The following is a 20,906-nucleotide window of genomic DNA, read 5'->3' on the forward strand; positions in this document are numbered from 1 at the left end:
TGACTGAATTTCCCCCAAGACTGAAAATGCAACAAATAATGATGCAGTGAAAGAAGTATTGGGAAAAATCAGGACTTGTTTTGGAAATGTTCTATACTTGTTATGGTTTAAGAAAATAAAGCAATGCCTTTTAGGCTCCCACACAAATGTATGCATAATTCCTATATCCACACCATAACTCCTCCCTTGTTTATTGAGATATAGTTTGCATATAGTATAATTTACACTTAGTTTAATGGCTTTTGACGCAAGGTCAACCTGCACCGGAAACCAGACTTGGAACATTTACATCATCTCAGAAACTTCCCTCATGCCCTTTTGCCTACAGTTCCCTGTCCATGGATGACCTGCTCTGATTTCTGACACTATGGATTACTTTTGACTCCATATAAATCACAAAATATGAAGTCTTCAGCATCTAGTTTCTTTCACATGACCTAATGTCCATGAGATTCATCCATGATAATGTGTTTGGCAGTTATTTATGTTGCTGGATAGTATTATTGTATGAATATATCATAATTTATTCTCCTGTTGATGAACGCCATGTTGTTTCCAGATTTGGGGTTTTATATAAGACTGCTATGACATCTTCTTGTGGAGATACTTTCATTTCTTTTAGACAAATACGTCGGAGTAGAATTTCAGGGTCATAAGGTAGTTGTATGTTCAACTTTAAAAGAAACTACCAAAGCAGTTTTCCAAAATTGTACTGGTTAGCATTTTTAGAGAGCTGCTCACTTGTTCCACAGTCTTGTAAACATTTGGTATTGTCGACCTTTTAGATTTTAGCCATTGTACTGGGCATAAAAGGGTACCTCTCTGTGGTTTTAGTTTGCATTTTCCTAATAACCAAGGCTGTTGAACACATTTACATGTCCTTATTGATCAATTATATATCTGTGTGTGTGTGTGTGTGTGTGTGAAGTATCTGTTCAAATCTTTGGCCATTATTTTATTGAAGGTCTGTTTTGTTGATTTTAGGAGTTCTTTACATAGTCCATCTATGACTCTGTTGTCGAGTTTATGTATTGCAAATGTTTTTCCTAGTCTATGACTTGACTCTTTTTAATGATATTTTTTGACAAGCAGAAATTTTGATAAATTTTAATTTTAAGTCCAATTTAATTATTTATTTTTTCATTGTTCTTAGCACCCTTTGCATCCTGTTAACGAAATTGTGACCTCTCTGAAGATTGCAAAAATAGGCTCTTTTTTTGTTTTGTTTTGTAAATTCTTTCTGGTTATCGATTTTGTTTAGGCCCATGATCCATTTTGATTTAACTTCTAGTAATAGATTTTATGTTTAGGTCCATGATCCACTTGGATGTAATGAAGAGATTGAAGTTTTTTTGTTTTTTGTTGTTTTTCCATATGGGCCCCAGTTTCTCCACATCATTTCTTAAAATCCTTAATCTTTCCTCACTGATTTTACTACACATCGTTGTTGAAAATCATTTGACACTATATATGTGGATTTATTTCTGAACTCTATTCTGTTGCATTGATCTATGTGTCTATTCTTCAGCCAATGCCACACAATTGTGATTGTTGTAGCTTTTTAAGAAGTCTTGAAATTAGGTTGTGTAAGTGCTCCAATATAGTTCTTATTGTCAAATTTGATGCGGTCATTCTAGATCTGTTATATTGACTTATTAATTTTAGAATCAGTTTGTCAACTTCTTCAAAAACTAATGCTGCTTATTTGTTTTCCTTTAGAATTATTTTATTAAATTATACATATGCAACAGCTTCTTAACTCTACACATGGACTTAAATTTTTTAAAAAGAAAAATACTACGTCTTATTACACCATGATCCTAGCTAAAAGCTTTTCAGAACTTTGAGAAAAATCTTTAAAAAGGTTTCACGTTACCTGAAATGTACACATTTAACATTATCCACAAAACCACTAGAAAGACATAACAATTCATAGGCTAAGAAACTGTCCCAAAGGCATTTTTTCCCCAATCCTTCCTCCGGAGTAAGGTAATGTTACTAAATTATCCGTCCCATTCACAAAATGGCCCTCTGCACCTGCTCTGGTATATGTTCTGCCATATCACTGCATATTTATGCATGACTTAGATGAGAGTTTCTTAACATTATTATTTTGATAACCTGATAACCTGGGCTCTCATCCTCTCATGTTTACACAATGAAGCCCAATATGGGCTTCTCCCTCCATAACCCCCACTTCCTCTACTGCCTCCAGCACCACAGTTTCCACCACCATATGGTCCCCCCATGTTCCTGCTACCACCAAAGTTTCCACTTTTCATGGGACCATAGTTAGAAGGTTGCTGGTTATAGTTTCTGAAATAACTGTAATTTCCATTTCCGTAATTTCCTCCTCCATACTTGTCATAATCGCCTCCCCCACCAGGCTGCCCTGTCCAGGTCCTCCACCCACGTCCTTCTCTTCCTCCTCCATAGCCAGAGCGATCTCCAAATTTGCCACCCCGAGGTCCTCCTCTATACTCCTTAATGCTATTTCCATTTCTACCTTTTGTTTTAGTACGGAGAAGAGTTTTGCAATACTTTGAAGAATCAGTCTTTTATTTCATTTCTTTAACAAAAGTTATTGAGCATCTATGCTCTTCTGGGGACTATTCTAGCCTGGTATTTTAACAGTAAGCAGAATAATCAAAGAACTCCAATAATAAATTAATTAATATACATTTAAGTACGATGGACAAAAATATAAGAAGTCAAAGTGATAGTTATTGGTAGATGTGGGAAGACAGGCTGTTTTAAATAGGGATGTCAGGAAAAGCCTCTATAACTACATGACGTTTGAGCAGAAACCTGAGTACATTAAAAGCGTGAGCTGTGCAAATATCTGGAGGCACAACATTGATGTCAGAGGGAGCAGCAAGTCCAAATATTTGGAGGTGGGCGCATGCCTGTCAATTTCAAAGGGCAAGCAAGGAGGCCTGTGTGACTGGAATGTAGTGAAGCAGGGGGTGAGAGTAGGAGATAAAAATGGTATGGTCCATGGTATAGACCTGAATGATGTGTGTTTTGAGCAAAGGGGTGACATAATGTGTTAAAATGAGATCTCTGGCCGCTGTGTACCAACTGACTACTGAGAGCTAAGAACGGAAGCAGGGAGACTGGTAAAAGATGATGGTGATTCTTCTTGATTTTTAACTCTTTGTTTACTGGCACTTAATCAGTTTGGTATTTGATGTCAGGTACTAACTGTGTGCTTTGACGAGACCTAGACATTGCCTTGTGTAATTCCTTATTAAAAATGAAACAGTAAGTGGAATTCTAATTTGTATGGGTCATTCATATTGATACCACCCATGTCTAATTCCATACTGTTTTCATGCCTTAAGCAGTCCTGGGTTTCCATTGCACTTCTCGTTTTTGAGCAATCGAAATTAGAATGTCTTAAAACTTGACCACTTGATGATTCTCCGTGCATGACTTCTTCTGTATGTCAAATGGAGTTACCTGATTCTGGCCTCCTTTGAAATGCTTTCAGAAGTTTCCACACATATATTCCGTTCTTTTCCTTCGGTAATGTGCAGTTTTGAAACAAAATGGTGGTCAGAAAATGTTGGTGTAGACTAAATCTTCTGTATTTTTAAGAAGTGATGCCTCCAAATATGTCACTCTTCTTCTCTTCCTTATTAGTATCACTGTGTCTAGAAAACATGCCTTTGAATTAGGAAAAATAGAGAACCTATTACTGATCCTAGATTATTTATGGGGTGGTAGTGAATCATTATCAGGCCTGGTAAATGTGATAGTGGAATTTTAGATTGAAGTGTTATAATTAAGTCATCCTCCAATTTACTTATTTTAGTGACAGTTCATTAGTATGTTCTGGTGCTTTTAAGAAGCTCTAATTAAGAGAGTGTCATGATAATAGTGGGATCATAATTATATGCATTTAATTATATTAAAGCCAAATATTTAGCTTTGTATCAATATTTTTCAGAAGTCTAAAATAAGCCCTCTTGGTCACACTGGCTGATTTTCTTAATACTGTGAAATTTAGGGACTAATCTTATGCACAATAGTACATAGTCATGATCTGTCTTCTCTTTGGGACTTTCTTGGTGCTGTCATCCATGCAAAGCATAGAATGTGGTTTGCCATTAAAAAGATCACCTTGGCCAGGTGAATTGATGTCAAGCTCTGGGTAGCCCTAAATTTTTGTGTCTAACGTCATGGTCATTAACTAAACAAATAGGAGAATGTAGGCAAAGACTTAGCTCAAATAGAATGAATATTTTAGAACAAACGAAACAGTACATTCTTTATGGTGCTAAAGTAAAGCATCTGTAGGATATAGTTAGTGTTAGGCTTTATATTTATTTCTTGCTTTTCTCTCTCCTTAGAAAACAATCGGAGTAATTTAAAAAATTGCACTAGTTTTAATAAAATAGGCTCTCTTAATTCTTTCCCTACTGTTGCAGTTAATTTAGGCAATGTCAGTCTGTTACTGTTAGAATTGCTATTCAACTGAAAATGTATTATAATGTGCTGCACACATAAAAAATTACATTATAATGAGCAAAACCGAGCTAAACATAATTGTGCCTGAAACAGCACTGTGACAGGAAGTGTCTCCTGTAATGGTGATGATTTCCATATCAGTGATAATTTTGTTGTCTGATTTGCATTGTCTTCTTCTTGCTGCCATATTGATGCACAGAATGTGTCCATCCATTCCTGGGAGATATATAGATGCCAAAAAAAAATGTAGTTAACTCCCTCTCCCATTCCTAGAAAAATCTTAAGTAATCAAAAACTAAAACAGATGACAGCAACCAAATTGTATCCCCCAAGGCTGCACCTCCCTGCTTCCCACCCTCCCCCCTCCCCCCAGCTCCCTTTCATAGGTTTATGTACTTGCTGGAGGCAACTTTCCAAAACATCTTAATGGCCTCAACTCTCAGGATAAAAACATTTAACCATCTCTGCTATTAGCCAGTGCCTGCTGGGTCTCAGAGGTGTATTGTCATTGTTGGGCCAGCCATCTCTAATACAGATGAATAGAGCTTTAAACCTCTCATATATGCAAAGGAGAAAAAGGAAGGGAAGCATTAGTTCTTATTCATTGGTGTATCACCAGTCTCTTCAGCTCTTAGAGAAACTTCAGATGGATTCTGATCCCAGATTCTGGATAAGTGGGCAAGATGAAAAAAAAGAAAATACAGAAGTTGCAAAACCTACTCATGACATAGAGGAGTTCGTCTGCTTCCCTGGCCCTTTTCTCCCTTCTGTTTCAGTACAGCAACTACTTATTAAACATTTGCTATGTGCAAAGTATCGTGCAAGGCATGAAGGGATTCCCAAGGGACTAAAATTGCCTCCAGTTCTTCAATGGGTCAGTTGGCAATGAGTTGTGTACTCAAATATTCACAAGGAAAAACTCTGAAAATCACATTTGGGAAAATGTGTCTACAATGGTGTATCTTTTATGTCAAGTTCAAGAACTATATAGATATTTTGAAACAAAAACTGCTGCAAGAGATGATAGAAACAGAGGGTTGTTTCTTTTTTTTTTTTAACTAAAACACACTATACACTCTGCATTGCTCCATCATACCTTCTACGCTTATAGAGTTTGAAAAAGCATCTCTCTCAGAATGTGAATTCTCCTTTATCAGAAGTTAAGAAAACATCCAGTTACTTATGGATGCAATTTTAGTGGTTGCAAATGGCTTGATTTGCAGTCCATGTGGTTCCTGGTTCTCTAGCATTGGTTGTAAGTCAGAATTCCTCAAGTCTGGAATACCCGTATCAGAACTCACAGCTTCTCTTCACTCTTCATTTGGCCCAAGAAAAAATGTCTTCCTTTGATGCCTTATCCATGCTTGTTCTTGAAGAGCCTGAAATTAAGTCCTCCATTAAGAGCAACCTCGGGCTGCACGTAGCCCAGTTCCAGGAAAAGCTTCAGCTGAAGCCACCCTCGGATCAGCCAATCAAAAGAAATGTGTAACATTCCTGTGGTCTGAGTCAGGGCTGGGAACTGCAGGTAGTTACTCTGTACAGTCTAGCCAATCACTTACCACTTGCCTAAACCCCACGTAGGCCCTTTGAGCTCACCTCATAATTGGTCATTTTCAAAGGATTCTCAAAGGTCATGATTGGGTCCAGCCAAAAGTAACGGACGCCACACAGACACTAAATGGTCAAAACTGTTACTATGGGTGCTGTACAATTATGATTGGTGCTTATGTGATGATGTAATACATACAACGTATGCACTGTAACACCCCTGTTCTTTACCCCATAAAAACCCTGCTCGGTATTGTTCGGGCTTCACCTTGCTGCCACGACACCGGTAGGCGGGTGAGCCCCTGCTCGAGCTTGTAATAAAGACCCTTTTGTATTTGCATCGGTGCCGGCTCCTTGGAGGTCTCTGGGGACTCGTGATTCGGGCACAATGTTCTAAAAAGAAACAAAGACTTTGCTGAAGTTTTGCCAGTTTTAGAGATATATGGATTCTGGCATCTAATTGCATCAGTGCAATAAAGAGTAACTCAAAACTTACCTCTCTCTTTATTTTTTAAACATTGATAGCAACACATCTTGGGTGACGAGTCCCTACAGCATTGTAAACCCAGTTGCAGTCTTTAGAATAGGGCAGTAAATTATTTATTTGAGTAAAAAGTCATAAGGATGTAAAAGCCCTAAATTCATTTCTGTGTGCATTTCTGACTTCACTTGAAGATGTTGGAGGAAGAAGGATCTATAGGTTGGGACTGAAAAAGGAGGAAGACATGGAAGGGCCTGAGTGAGTTTGGAAGGGAAGTTTTGAGCCTTCAAAGGAGCTCCTGACTTTGATATCCAAGGCTGAGCTTCTGCAGGGCTGAGGCTGGCATGGAAACTCCTAATGAGCCTTAAGCATGGGAAAAATTTCTGAGCCACACACATGAGCAATCCAAAGGGTATCTGAAGCACTTTCCATTTTAGGTTCTAAGGTAGTGGACAGATATAGACCCAAAAGGCATGAATGAATAACGCTGAGTCACAAAAGCAGGAAGGTTTTGATCACTGGATGGAGGACTAGCCAAAGAAAAGGAAAATGCTGCTTCAACTGCACATTAGCTCCAACAGAGCAAGAGAGATCTCCAGGCACCTTGGTAAAAGCGTGAGGAAAGAACAAAGAGAAAATTCCCAGGAAAAAGAGGTAACATTGATTGGACAGTTTGCATTGCATGAAACGCCTTTCATATCCTGTTCACATTTTGTCTTGTTTAGGGAACAGAGACACAGGAAATCTTTCAGAGGCAGACTTCGAACTCCAGTCACTTAAATCATCTTAGATTTTCTTCACCCTCAGTTCTATCACCATGGAGTTTTTAGGAACCTGCCTCTGGTAGCTGTGGGTGTGACATCAATTTCAGAAAAAGTATCCAAACAAAACAAAGCAAAAGAAATACCATGAATGTGTCCCAAGCAAGCATTGCTCCTCATTGGAGCCCCTGCTGCACCACTGCATCTTTCAGGGGACTTCACCCCTCTCTCTCCATGGCCTGGCAGCATCTGCTACTGCTGCTGAGTTTCCTGAGATTTGAAAAAAACTAAGTCCTACTCACACACCGCGGTGCTGAGATTTGATAGCATTGGGTTGTTTTTGTTTTGTTTTGTTTTTTACTAAGTGTAGTTGACACACAATGTTTCGTTAGTTTCAGGTATACAACATAGTGACTCCATGATTGTATACTGTATGCTTTGTTCACCACAAGTGTAGCTACCATATGTCACGATATTATTACTGTACTCCTATTACATTACCATTGACTATTCTCCTTATGCTGTACCTTTTACCCCCGTGTCTTGTCGAGAGAGCAAATGTTATTAAGACAATAGTGATCTCAGCTTAACTGATACATATCTTTTCCTTAGCACTGCATTTTCTTTTACCGGGTTGCACAGACCTTTGTCATTGAGCATCTTGGCACCTCTGTTCTTGTCTGTCCCGTGGTAGCTTGCATGTATACATTTTCTTTTGTAGTCAAGGACTGAATGAACTCAACCACAAACATGGGTTTGTGGGATAAAATTATTGATGGTACTTTAGCACAAATATTTACGCTTAGCAAGCATTTTAATATATGTTCTAACAAACTTTGGGCCCAGCGAAGGCAGGGAGAAAAGGCAACTGTGAGTTGAATTTCTCCTGCAGGACACCTTTGAGAAGGCGAGCCTGAGTAGCAGCAGCAGTGGGGGTGCCAGCCTGAAGAGCGAACTCTCAGAAAGCGCAGACCTGCCCCCCGAGGGCTTCCAGGCCTCCTGTGGTAAGGATGAAGACAGGGCCTGTGATGAAGTCCTGTCCGAGGAGAACTTCAACTTGGAAAATGTTGACAAAGGTATTTCTAGGGAAATGGTGACCACACGAATGCACCCTTGAATTGGGTCTGTTTCAAGGTTCATTTGCTCTGTCTTTATTCTGTTACTCTTTCATTCACCTGCAGACATGTACTCGGAGCTAGATGATGAGCTGGACATTTCGGACAACTCCAGCAGCTCTAGTTCGAGCCCTTTGAAAGAATCTACATTCAGTAAGTTTCCTTTACCGGCCTGCGGGGTTCCGGTAGGTCATGGTTTAGGAATCATGCTTGGGGGCGGGGTGACCGCCATCATATACGGAACGCGCCGGTTTATATCGCAGGTGCAGTGCTAACTAGGACAGATTCGTCTAGCCTTCAGGCAGGCCCAGAGGCCAACCTGCACTGTGGCCGGCTGTTGCCTCCTCTGTCAAATGAATAGTTTTATTATTTCTACCAGCAAATGCAGCTTGTAACGGGAATGGAGATAACTAATTTGGAGAAACACTAAATAACCACAGGAATAATGGAAGTGACCTCTTGTGAATCTGTTCTCTAAGTGTTAGAGAGCTCAAGAAGAAATTAGTCTTGGAGTGGACTAAGTTTTGTATGATTTTATTTATGTTATGTAAGGGATATATTTCAAACACTAAAGTAAAATAAATATCTTAATTGTTTAGTGCTATGAAAAATATGATATACAAATTCAGTCCATATGTTAATTTTGCCTCTTAATTTAAAACAATAAAGTAAATAGTCTGGGGTATGGGGTATGGAAAAGAAAATATATATTTGGATAAAATTTACAAGGAAGGATAGGATTCAATTCATTCAACAAATCTGAAACTGAAAGAAAAGAGAAGTTGAAATAGAATATGGAGAGGAAAGAATAATTCTTTTAAAAGAGTAAGTTGAAGGCATATTAATTAGGGTAGAAATATTTTGAATTTTTTTAATGTTTATTTATTTTTGAGAGAGAGACAGAATGTGAGCAGGCAAGGGGCAGAGAGAGAGGGAGACACAAAATCTGAAGCAGGCTCCAGGCTCTGAGCTGTCAACACAAAGCCCAACGCAGGGTTTGAACTCATGAACTGTGAGATCATGACCTGAGCTCAAGTCAGAGGCTCAACTGACTGAGCCATCCAGGCATCCCAGGGTAAGAATATTTTGAAATAAAGTTAGTATAAATAATTTCCTCTCATTAATGACTGTACTATGAAAATCTCATAAAAGAAAATCTGAAATAATCTCCCTAAGGATCAAAGTGAAAACCTAAGGACTGAGCTTCATTTTTCCCCCTTTCCGAGTTTAACTGTCTATCAAAATAGGGACTAGACCATAAAATCTGGAACAATCTCAGTTTCCAAAACTGATCTGTTTTTCCCTGCAAATTCCTGCCTGCTAGATAGAATATCCTGATACGTGATTGGGAAAACATGAATGTTATACAGGAAAAATATCCATGCATGTGTAGCAAATTCTAGAAGAAGTTAATTACTGGCTGTTCGGAGATGAATTCAACTTTGTATGTTCTGGGTAGCAATAGTGGGGAAGGTCAGGGGGGAAGTGAGGAAAGAGAAGTTGAACATTTGAACTTACATGTAGCAACTTGTAGCTGTCTTGACAAAGGCTGTAGAATAATTATGACATGGATATTTTATTATCCCTTCTTAGCTATTAGTAACAGAGTTGCCTTGTTTAGCACCTTTTCTTTGGAAAATGGACCTTACTCAATCCTGTTAAGTAAACAGTAATTTGAAACATTGTATTTCAATTGATGCTTTTATAAATAAGGACCATCTTTAGACTACATAAAATTACTCATGTAATAGGATGCAGCATTGGGTTTTTTTTTTTAATTAATAAATAGGTAAATAAATAAAATATTTGCAGAGGGAAAATATAAAGATATTTTTATGTTCTTGTTCCAGGCATTTTAAAGAGAAGTTTTAGTGCCTCAGGAGGAGAAAGACAATCCCAAACAAGGTACGTACACACTGAGCTCCCAGAGCTCTCCCGAGCTGAGTTATTGGTGGCTAAATTGAAACCTTGTAGCTAGAGGTCACCATGGACATGTGGTACTAGAGGCCGTCAGAGCCCACCCTCCCAGCACTGATTATGGTTTGCCAAGCAGCCAACTGGAAAGAGTACTAAGCTTAGAGGCTCCTGTGTGGCTCAATTGGTTGAGCATCCAACTTCAGCTCAGGTCATGATCTCGCTGTTCTTGAGTTTGAGCCCTGCATTGGACTCTGCTGTCAGTGTGGAGCCCACTTCAGATCCCCTGTCTCCTTCTCTCTCTGACCCCCACCCCCACCGCCGGTCAAAGTAAATAAATAAACATTAGAAAAGAGTACTAAGCTTGGATCAGGGTTTAATTCTAGCTTTGTAATCTTCAGCTAAGCAGTTAGCCTCTCGGAGCTCAGGGCTAGACCAGGGAAGTAGGTGGTTGTGTTTTATGAGGTCCTCTGGAGCCCTGGCTCCTTATATCTTGTTTGTCCGCCTCCGCGGGCTGTAGGGCTCATCCTCATGGCAGATGTGGCCAAAGCAGACCACATTACATCCACATCCCGGCCAGCAGGAGATAGAAAGGACGGACCCAGCATTGTGCTCATCCCTTCTGTTCATACCCTTGGCCAGAAAGTAATCATAGGAACACATCTAACTGCAAGGGAAGAAGAGTATGTTTGTTTGGGGGATTCTGTTTTAAAAGGAAAAAGAAACGTATTTGGGGATTATCAGCAGTTTCTGCAGGAGTTATCCCTTGGGCAAAAGACTACAATGAAACTATTAGGTTTGGCCCAGTGCAAGTCCCTGGGGACCTTCATGTGGGCAGTTTCCACAGCACTGAGTGAAGTTGGTAGCAGTGGAAGCTCGATTGTGGTGCTTTTACAAGTTACAGAGGCCATGATGAGCTACAAAGATTGAGGCAAAGATTGAGCTACATAGTTAGCTGGTAAGGGACCTTTGATAGTAAAGGGCCTTCTTAGAATCAGGATGACTTCAGGGTACCTGGGACTAAGGAGAGACAGCCGGTGGAGCGGAGAGATGAAGAGGGAAAAGGAGTTGGCAGGACACAGGCACAAAGTAGCTCGAGCCTAGAGAGTGGGCGTCTGGGAAAGATGAAGGGACAGCACTTTCTCTGTGTCTGAAGGAAGGGGGTGGGGCAAAGATAAAATTAAGCTAGAAAAGCAGAGAAGAAGGATATTAAAGAAGATTATACTTGGTGGTTTCTGCATACTAGATGATTTTCAAGGTTACTGCTGTGTAGATGGTCTAGACTTGAGGAGTGTGGTCAACTAGGAAGCACCAATATAAAGAAAGGCAGGCAGCTGAGTGGAGACAGCAGAAGGACTGAGTCAAAGACATGGCTGAGGCTAGATGCACATGAGGCAGTGGTTCTCAGCAGTCTGTGGAGCTGCGGGTGACCCTGGCCAGGGACGTGGTTGCATGTCATGTGACAAAAGGCTAAGGCTAAGGTGTGCATTCTCAGTTGGGCTTTCTGGATGCCAGCAAAAGAACGTGACTCTTGTCGACTTGTGCAACAGAGCTTTGTCAAATGGCTTTATGGGGGGGGGGGGGCACTCATGTAATTAGGAACCCAGAGTTCCTAAACTTAGGAAGGAATAAAAACCAGACGAACCCCTGAAGTCTCAGACTCAGGGCAGGGGATGAAGGAGCTCCCAGTTTGTTTTTTCCAACCATGTGTCACCTTTCTCAGGATTCCGTGTCCTACTAGAGAGAGCCCATTGGCCTGGGTTGAATCAGGATCCTTTTTGCTGCTGCAGGGAGAGCTGTGCTCCTTGATCGACCGCCCCTCCAAGTCCCTCAGGGGGTCCTTGCTGTGGGGAGCAGGGTGGGTACTGGGCGAACCCACTTCTGGGTACTGGGAAGATGAATTTCAAGATGAAGAGTCTGCCTCGCAAAATCCTGAAGGGGTGACTTAGGTGGTAAAGGAGGGTTCATGTAGAGAATCACTTTCTGTTTAGTCAAAGCTACAACGTCACAAATTAATTGTTGTTGTTGTTGTTTTTCCAAGTAAGGCTCAGGAAGGTTAGCATGAAGCCTTTCTATTTCCTAATTCCTTTCTAGTGTTGTTAGTGACAAAAACGCAAGAAAAACCTATCAGAGTGCATAAAATACCAGAAGGGTCGTCGAGGGAACCCTACAGGGTTTTTAGTGGGCCAACGTGCAGAGAAGTGGTGGTCAGAAGTAATGGAGAGGGCAGGGGAAAGAGAAACTGTCTCAAACCCCAGGAGAACCAGAGTGGGGAATTTAGAGGACTTGGGACTTGAATTCAGAGATCGCCCAAGGAGTCTCCAGGGCTTGTAGTTGCTTCCCGTTGCCTTCCTTCTGGCTTCTCGTCCCTAAGCCACCACCTCTGCTTTCCGCAGACAAAGAAGCCAACACACAGGAGCCTGGAGCCGGGGGAGCTCCAGGGGACAGGAGAGAGGGGCAGGGTTGGAAGGCGTGGCTGTAGAGCCGGGGTCTGCATGCGAGCTACCACAGAGTAGGTTTGTCGTCTTCAACTCCTGGGATCAGGGCTAGAAGCCCTGAACCACATCTCCAGTTCAATAGACTTTTGTGAGCTGACTGGAAATCAATCCAACTGCTTGGAACGGTATTTGCATAGGAAAATGTTCTACGAGTTCTCCTGCAAAATAACTAGCAAGCGCCCTCTGGAAGCTAGCTATTCTCGGGTTTCTGATTATATTTTTAAGAACATCACCAAGACACTTTTTTTTTTTTTTTACCTGTTATTGGATACTTTACTCAGTGATATAAATTTGCTGAAATGTACGGAAGACATGCAAAACAAGTAGTACAAAAATACATCAGGACATATGGGTTTAACTCCCCAATTAAAAGAGCTTTATATTAAAATGAGAATTTCCAATCAGATGAATTTAGGCATCTTGAACTTGTTAAATAATTCTAGTCTTTTTTTCTAAGAGGATTCATGGAAAATTGTCTTATTTGAAAGAACTCAGTTGAAGTCCAGACCTTCAAAAATAAAGGAAACATAGGTACTATGTATTTTAGAGCTTGAAATGGCTTTTAAAACTAGTTATTATCTAAACATTTTATAGTGAATTGGGTAAACTAGAATCAACAGAAAGGATAAGTTCAATCTGAAGCTCATTGGAAAAAGGAATATTACAGAGTATAATTACATTAACCCCTTTAGCTTGTGGTTAATGACCAAGTCAATGGGTGGAAATGGCCCAAATGTTGAGGTTGATGCATCAGAAGGTGCATTGGTGAATAGGACCAGAGCTAAAATAACATTTGAAACATTGTGCCGTGTGTGGTACAGCATAACATGCTGTCAGGGAACACAGGTTGGTTTAAGACAAACTCTCTTCCCTCAAGAACTCTGAGTGAAACAGGGAGACAAGAACAGACTTCAGGAGAAAATAAATGACAAAAGACAGCCTCTGATTCATGCCAAATGAGAGGAGAGACAATTAATGACTTTTCATGTCCTTCCAAGTAATTCCCAGAGCTTCTCTGAATTAAAGATCATTTGAAAATGTATTTCTAGTTCTTTAAATTAAAAGGCACTAAAACTAAAGTTATTTGCAGTCTAATTTGATTAGAGATTTTCTGGGTTTCTTGGTTTACAAAAGTGAGAGGTGGAACCATCCTACAAAATATTTAGAAGCTAAATGAGAAGTGAGAATCTAAACGATGATAACCAAGTTACATAATAGAAGATACTTAGAAGCTAAATGAGAAGTTAGAATCTAAAAGAAGATAGCAAAGCTATAAAATAGAATAAAAATAAATAGAAAATCAGGCCTGCAGAGATTTTGGGGTATTCCATGTCACGTATAAAATGGTAGGCCCAGTTACAGGGAGACCCAGGGCAGATCTCCTCCTTGGGGACCCTTATTGACTCTTGAAACAACAGAATCGGTACCATTGAGAAAAAGCCACAGAGTTTAGAATTCAGACTTGGTCCTGGCTAAATAGCTCAGAGAGAAAAATCAAGCATTAATTCTGAACTTCTGTCACCCCAGATATCAGGGACCAGATTTAAGCCAATTGCCTGCTGAAGTGTACCTCCCTGATAAATTGGCTTAGACTTGCAAATGGAGCTACAAGGACAGCTCTGCCTCCTCAGAGAAATACTGGTCTCAAGGCTGGTGAGAGGAATCATTGTATTAGAACTGGAAGGCATCCTGGTGATCCAGGGCATCATCAGGTTATGAAATTTTTTCAAGACTATAATTCATAGCAAGAGCAAGAGAACAAGTTCTCAACTCTTAGAAGTATATACTTCTATGAACTACTTAGAAGTGGCATGAAGCCAGGGGCGCCTGGGTGGCTTAGTCGGTTGAGCGTCCGACTTTCGCTTAGATCATGATCTCGCGGTTCATGGGTTCAAGCCCCGCGTCGGGCTCTGTGCTGACTGCCAGCTCAGAGCCTGGAGCCTGTTTCAGAGTCTGTATCTCCCTCTCTCTCTGACCCTCCCCCGCTCACGCTGTCTCTCTCTCTCCTAGAAAAAAAAAAAAAGTGGCATGAAGCCTTCAAGCAATTCCTTGGGGCTCCTTTTCTTGACAGATTCCTCCCTGTATCTCCTCCTCCATCCCCAAATCACCAAAAGTCCTAGAAACCAAACTCAGAGCTGAGGTCCCATATCAGTGGAGAGAGCCCCATTCCTCAGCTCTGAAACTGTAGCATTCATGAAGAAGAGGTGAATCTCCAAATCTCCATTCCCAGATCCCCAGACAGGAAATCTCCCTCAGTAGGATTCCATCCATGTGGCAGCCATTCCCAGGGTTCTCCTGACCCCCACCAACCCCCCCCCAAGAAAATCTGGAGATGTCAGTGTAGCGTTTTTGACATCACAGAAGTAGACTATGGGGAGCTTCTAACTGACCCACATTTCCTAACAATGAACAGGTCCTTCACACTGTATGTATATTCATGGAGCACAACTTGCTTTTAGGCTTTTAACTTACTAGAATAGACATTTGATTTTACATCTTCATTCTTCACATGTTATTGGAGAGTCATGAACAAGAGTGTCACTTCGGACACTCCTACAACTGTTTATCAATCTGAGTGTCACCAAATAGCTGCTTTAGTTGTGATAAACTCATATTCTACTGAGGGCTAACCAGTTAGCTCTCTTGAAGATGTAGAAGCGTGAGATAACTAGAACTGATTTGCATTTAAGTTCCATCTAGTCAGTAACGAAAGGGAGACAAATATGAACTTAATGGAATGTTTTTGCTATATTGCTTTTAACACATGTACAGGTCATGTGATGGTCTATTTGAATAACTTTTCTTGAATGAGCTTGTGAGAAGTTATTTTGTTCTAAGAGCTTCAGTGAGATATAACTCACACAAAATAAGCTGCATAGATTTAAGATGTGCAATTTGGTAAGTTTTGAATATGTACATCCCTGTGAACTAACAATTAGGATAGAGAACATATCCATTTAAAAATGTCGTTGTGTCTGTTTGTACCCTCACTTCTCACCCCCCACCCTAGGCAATCATTGAACTACTTAGTGTACTCTCGATTAGTTAGCATTTTAGAATTTCATATAAATGGAGTTATAGATTACTTACTCTTGTTTGGCTTATTTTACGCAGTGTAATTATTTGGAGATCTGTCCATATGGTTTTCTTAGTCTATCAATAGTTGATACTTTTTTATTGTTGGGTAGTAGTCCATTGTATGGATATCTCATGGTTTGTTTTCTATTCATCTGTTACTGGACATTTGAGTCCCAGTACCTGGCTATTCCAGATAAAGCTGTGATGAACATTTGTGGCTTTATATGGATACATACTTTTTATAATCTTAGGTAAATACCTAGAAGTGATATGACTGGAACGTATGATAGGTGGTATTTAACTTTCTAAAAAAAAGACAAAAGAAACCCTGCCCAACTGTCCAAACTGTTTTCCAGAGTTGTTGTGCCGTGTTTATGTTCCCAGTTTTAGAGATTTGAACTGTATACATATATTGAGAAAGGTTGAAGTGCATGACAGTATCTGTGGAGATCATCTTTTATTTTGATGTGTGCATCTCTGAAATCGTACAGAGTAGAAGATTCACTCTTTGTAGTCGTCTGTCACAAAGTATTATCTGTTTTGAAATAATCCTATTAAGTAAATATTCTTATTGTTGCTGTTTGTTTGATGGTTTGTGAACATTGATAAGAGTTAGTCAAAAGCTGGATTAATTAATGTCTGTGTCAAGAAAAAAACCCAAAAATTCAATAATTAGGCCTTTTTTTGAAATTTCTAATTTTAATCATTTTCAGTGATCTAAATGATCTAAAAATCTCCTGCCTCCATTACTACTTGTTAGGAAAGAATTAAGAATGGGCATGACTTTTACTATTTTCTATCTGGATTTTATAGTCTCAGTACATAGATAGGTAGATAGATAGATCGATCTAATCCTATGAGTCCTTTTATTTTAATTTATAAATTATCTTGTATAGGGGAATTTGGTAATGCACACAGGGGCTTCAACCTCTCTAACTATTACATACACTCAGTCCTAGTAAGTTTGGTCATTGTATTATGATTTTCTTAAGAATGTTCATCCATTCATTCAATTAATATTTATTATTGTGTGCTGGCATATACCAGACAGTGCCTAGTCCATCTTTGTATTTCCCAGGTGGCAGTGTATTGCACATAGGTGCCAGCCCCCAAATACTTATTAACAGAGGAATGACCGTTATCTTAGCCTGAATTCTATACCTCTCTTTGGAATGGGACTAAAATACCCTCCTATTGACTTGAACCTACAAGCCTTTGCCTTAGTCACAGTTTAAGGCCCTATTTTAATTTTTTTTGTAAAATTCTGTTGCTCAGACAACAAGATTTCTCCATGCCTGCTTGCATCCTGTTGCCAAGGCAACAGGGCGTAGTTGGCAGGTTGGTTTGAGACATTGGATGTTTGTGGTATTGGAGATGCCTTTGGTTCACAACTTCTTTGATAAATCAGGATATGCATAACTGTGCTTAAGGATGTGCACCTGGCTTTAGTCTTTGAGTTACATAAAAGATGATTGTGGACATTTGGGACCATCCAGCGTCATATATGTGACCAGAAAGACCTCAGGGCCTATGGATCTTGCCTCCTTTCAGAGGAAGTCTTGCTTATTTTGAGTTGTCGGTATTCTCTACTTGCCCTTTTCATAATCCATATTTAGTTTTACTTAAATTGAATATTTGATCATTACTTGCCTGAATCAACCTAGCCTACCTGCCAATGTCACAATCAAGCAGCCTCACAGAAACAACGATCGGTAAGACCACTCTATTCCTTTTCTGTGATAGTTCTAAACTTTTATGGCTAATTGTTTGTTTCTAGTTGTTATTGGAGTAGAAGTGGAGAGCCCCAGGGGCCTGATTCTCCTTTCCTGTAGTGGCACCTCTTCTGTTAACATTATAGATAAGTGAGAAGCCCCTATGCAACAGGAGAGCTCAACCCTTCGTATAATGCCATTTTTTTCACACAGGACACGTTTATGAATGTGACTCCCAGAGACTTCCAAGTGGCAAAATGCTAGTTAGCTGAGATGGTGTGATTGCAGTCACCTTAGACGGTGCTATCTTAGCACTGTAAGTCCACCTTCTCATTTCAGAATGTTAAATATTTCTTCTTTTTTATCAACATCAAATAGTATTGACTACTTTCCACAACTGAATTAATCTATGTAATGTGCCTCCTATGCACATGAGAATATTTCCTTGGTTCAGAAGTATATTCGAAAAAATTGTACAAGGTATAAAATTCTAGAACCCCATCTCTCTCATGGCCCGGACTCCTCAGAACACAATAATTATCCCATGAATTTACCCTGCACTTGAATTCATTCAGCAAAAAGTTGATTTAAAAATTACAAAGCTAATACCGTCAGTCCCCACCTTCCTTATTATTGGTTTGTGGTGGAAGTGTGGGCTAACACTCAGATCCAGTGCCTCAGTTTCTGCCTTGGCTTATAAATTCTGGATGAAGTCACCCCAGATCTAAAGAGAGCTGGGAGGCATGACCTTTCGGAATCCTTTGAAACCTTCCATGTCTCTGAAATTCTGTTTCATCAGCCTGATGTTCTATTAGTCAATGTCCACTTTAAAAGTTTCAGAGGACACAAGCTTCATTATATTAAGCTTTTTCACCAGAAAACACTTCTAGAATATTCTCTTTGTGTTAAGTCATCTCTGCCTATTTTCCAGCTTACACTCGTGGGAAACCGTCTTCTGCAGCCAGAGTGTTCTATTGCGCATAAACATTCAATCTGGTCCTAGAGGCAGACTTCCCTCTGGCTTTGCATAATTTCAATCTTTTGTCCATCTGGACCCAAGAATTGTACAGTTAAATGTTGTCCCTTCTGGCTACAATTAGTCTGTTCTATTTGGCAATTTCAGATGAGTATGCTTTCTTGTGATCCATGATACGATTTGCAGAGAAATTAACAGTTTCTCTGCTATACCTATACGATCTTATAAGCTCCAAGACTAAGGACTGTTTCTTTTCACCGTCCCATCCCTGATGTCTGGCATAGTTTCTACACGCAGTGGGCATTTAATCAATATTTGTTGAATGTGTGGTGGTTATTTTTAAAGATCCCCTAAAGTTCATTAAAGAAGAATTTAGAATTGTATTAAGGAGTAGCAAAGTTGGCAGCAACTCAGCATTGTCAAGATAGTCAATTTCACATGTATCACTAGTCCATTTTTTTTACCATGTAAAAATGTTTGGAATTTTGGATTCTTCAGGACAACTGGGATAGCCATCTACTTAACTCGACATGTAAGTGCTTATGATAAATCAAAAGTACCTGTAACCTTAGGAATAAGAGATTTTTGCAAGTTACATTTTTTTCCTAATTTTTAAAGTGTTTATTCATTTTTAAGAGAGAGAGAGACAGACAGACAGAACATGAGTGGGGGAGAGGCAGAGAGAAAGGGAGACACAGAATCCAAAGCAGGTTCCAGGCTCTGAGCGTCAGCACAGAGCCCAACACGAGGCTCGAACTCATGAGCCATGAGACCATGACCTGAGCCAAAGTTGGACACTTAACTGACTGAGCCATTCAGGTTCCCTTTACAAATTAAATTTTAATTCACTTTTTAGGATAGTCCAAGAGGTATCGCAGGCTTAACAGGTATGTGGCATGACTGTTAGCCTCAGTCATAATTTTTATGAAGACAGTGACTTTGGAATGCACTGTCAGATATGGAGGCTACTGGCCACGTGTGACTCTCGAGCAGTTGAAATGTAACTAGTGTGATGGAGGAACAAAATTTCTAATTTCATTTTAATATTAATTTAAATATAAAACTGAATGTCAAGGATCTCATTAGTTTTTGTATTTAGTGCATGCTGAAATGATAATATTTTAAAGATGCTTGGTTAAATAAAGTATGTTCTTAAATGTCACTTCTTTATTTCTACTTTTTAAAAATGTGGCTACCAGAAAATTTAGTAGACTTACGTGTGTGGTTTGCATTATATTTCTGTTGGGCTGCACCAGACCTATCCAGAAGGCGAAGGCACAGGTTATCACTCGCACTTGCTGTGATAGAGCACTCACGCAAGAATATGACGTGCGGGAGCAGATGTTCTACTTCTCAGCCGGAGGCGTCCTGCCCATTCTGGATGCTGCTGAGATTATGCCCCTCTTTGAACTTTCTGAGGCTAGGGGCAATCCATTTTCTTTCTTTAAACATGCAGCTTGTCCCAGAACTACAGAAAGTGTATTAACTGTACATGGCCAGCAAGTGTCACTGACTTTGCAAGGTTCTGAAAACTTGGACTGGGAAAGGACCAGAGAAAATAATGGGATCAGGAGAGGGCTGGCTTCGTGTGGGGAAAAGGAAGGGAAGGAAATTGCCATCAGATCCAAAGACTTTGCTATTAATCTAGGACTCTAGTTGGGTAAATGAGTGCCAATTTTGTTTTGCTTCATAAGTTAAGGTATGTGTTGCATTTATGTGTCAAGAACTCTATACTTAAAATGAAAGTGTTGGGATAAGAGATTTATTAGTCATATTTATTTGCATTTATATCCGGCACTTGGGTGACTCAGTTGGTTAAGGGGTTCAGCTCAGGTCATGATCTTGTGGTTCATGATTTCGAGCCCTGCATCTGGCTCTGCGCTGACAGCTCACAGCCTGGAGCCTGCTTTGGATTCTGTGTCCCCCTCTCTCTCTGTCCCTATCCCTCTTGCTCTCTCTCTCTCTCAAAAACACAAATATTAATTTTTTTAATCACTATATTCATTCTTACTCAGTGACACCTATCATCCCTTGAATGTAGTAGATGTTTGGTATGTTTTAGCTGACCTAGATTTTGCATTAGGTTTTGTTGCATGAAGTTTAGTATAGTTATGAATTGTCAGGGCACAGATGTTTCTTATTTCATTCCAAAATAACTATTAAGAAATTGGCTCTAGAAAACAATGGAAAAAAAACAAAGTTGAAGGTAATATATGGCTGTCCCTGGTGGGATCTAAGGCCACCTCACAGGGTGGAAGATACTGAGACCAAAAATGCAAAATGATCAGGAAGTCTAGAATTTTAGGGCAAGGCAAACAATTGATGTTAATAACACTGGAAACGTAAGGAA

General features: G+C 39.8%; 1 protein-coding gene across 1 annotated transcript in view; it reads left to right on the plus strand.

Annotated features, from left to right (window-relative positions):
• Positions 1-20,906, plus strand: part of NEK10 (NIMA related kinase 10) — a 209,022-nt gene that overhangs the window by 136,353 nt on the left and 51,763 nt on the right. The window contains exons 26-28 of the mRNA XM_039242719.1: positions 8,156-8,339; positions 8,445-8,531; positions 10,229-10,283. Of these exons, the coding sequence (XP_039098650.1) occupies positions 8,156-8,339; positions 8,445-8,531; positions 10,229-10,283 (326 nt within the window). The remainder of the gene's footprint in view (positions 1-8,155; positions 8,340-8,444; positions 8,532-10,228; positions 10,284-20,906) is intronic.

This window comes from Hyaena hyaena, unplaced genomic scaffold (assembly GCF_003009895.1).
Source record: "Hyaena hyaena isolate Hyena2069 unplaced genomic scaffold, ASM300989v1 scaffold_216, whole genome shotgun sequence".
Lineage (NCBI taxonomy): Eukaryota > Metazoa > Chordata > Mammalia > Carnivora > Hyaenidae > Hyaena > Hyaena hyaena.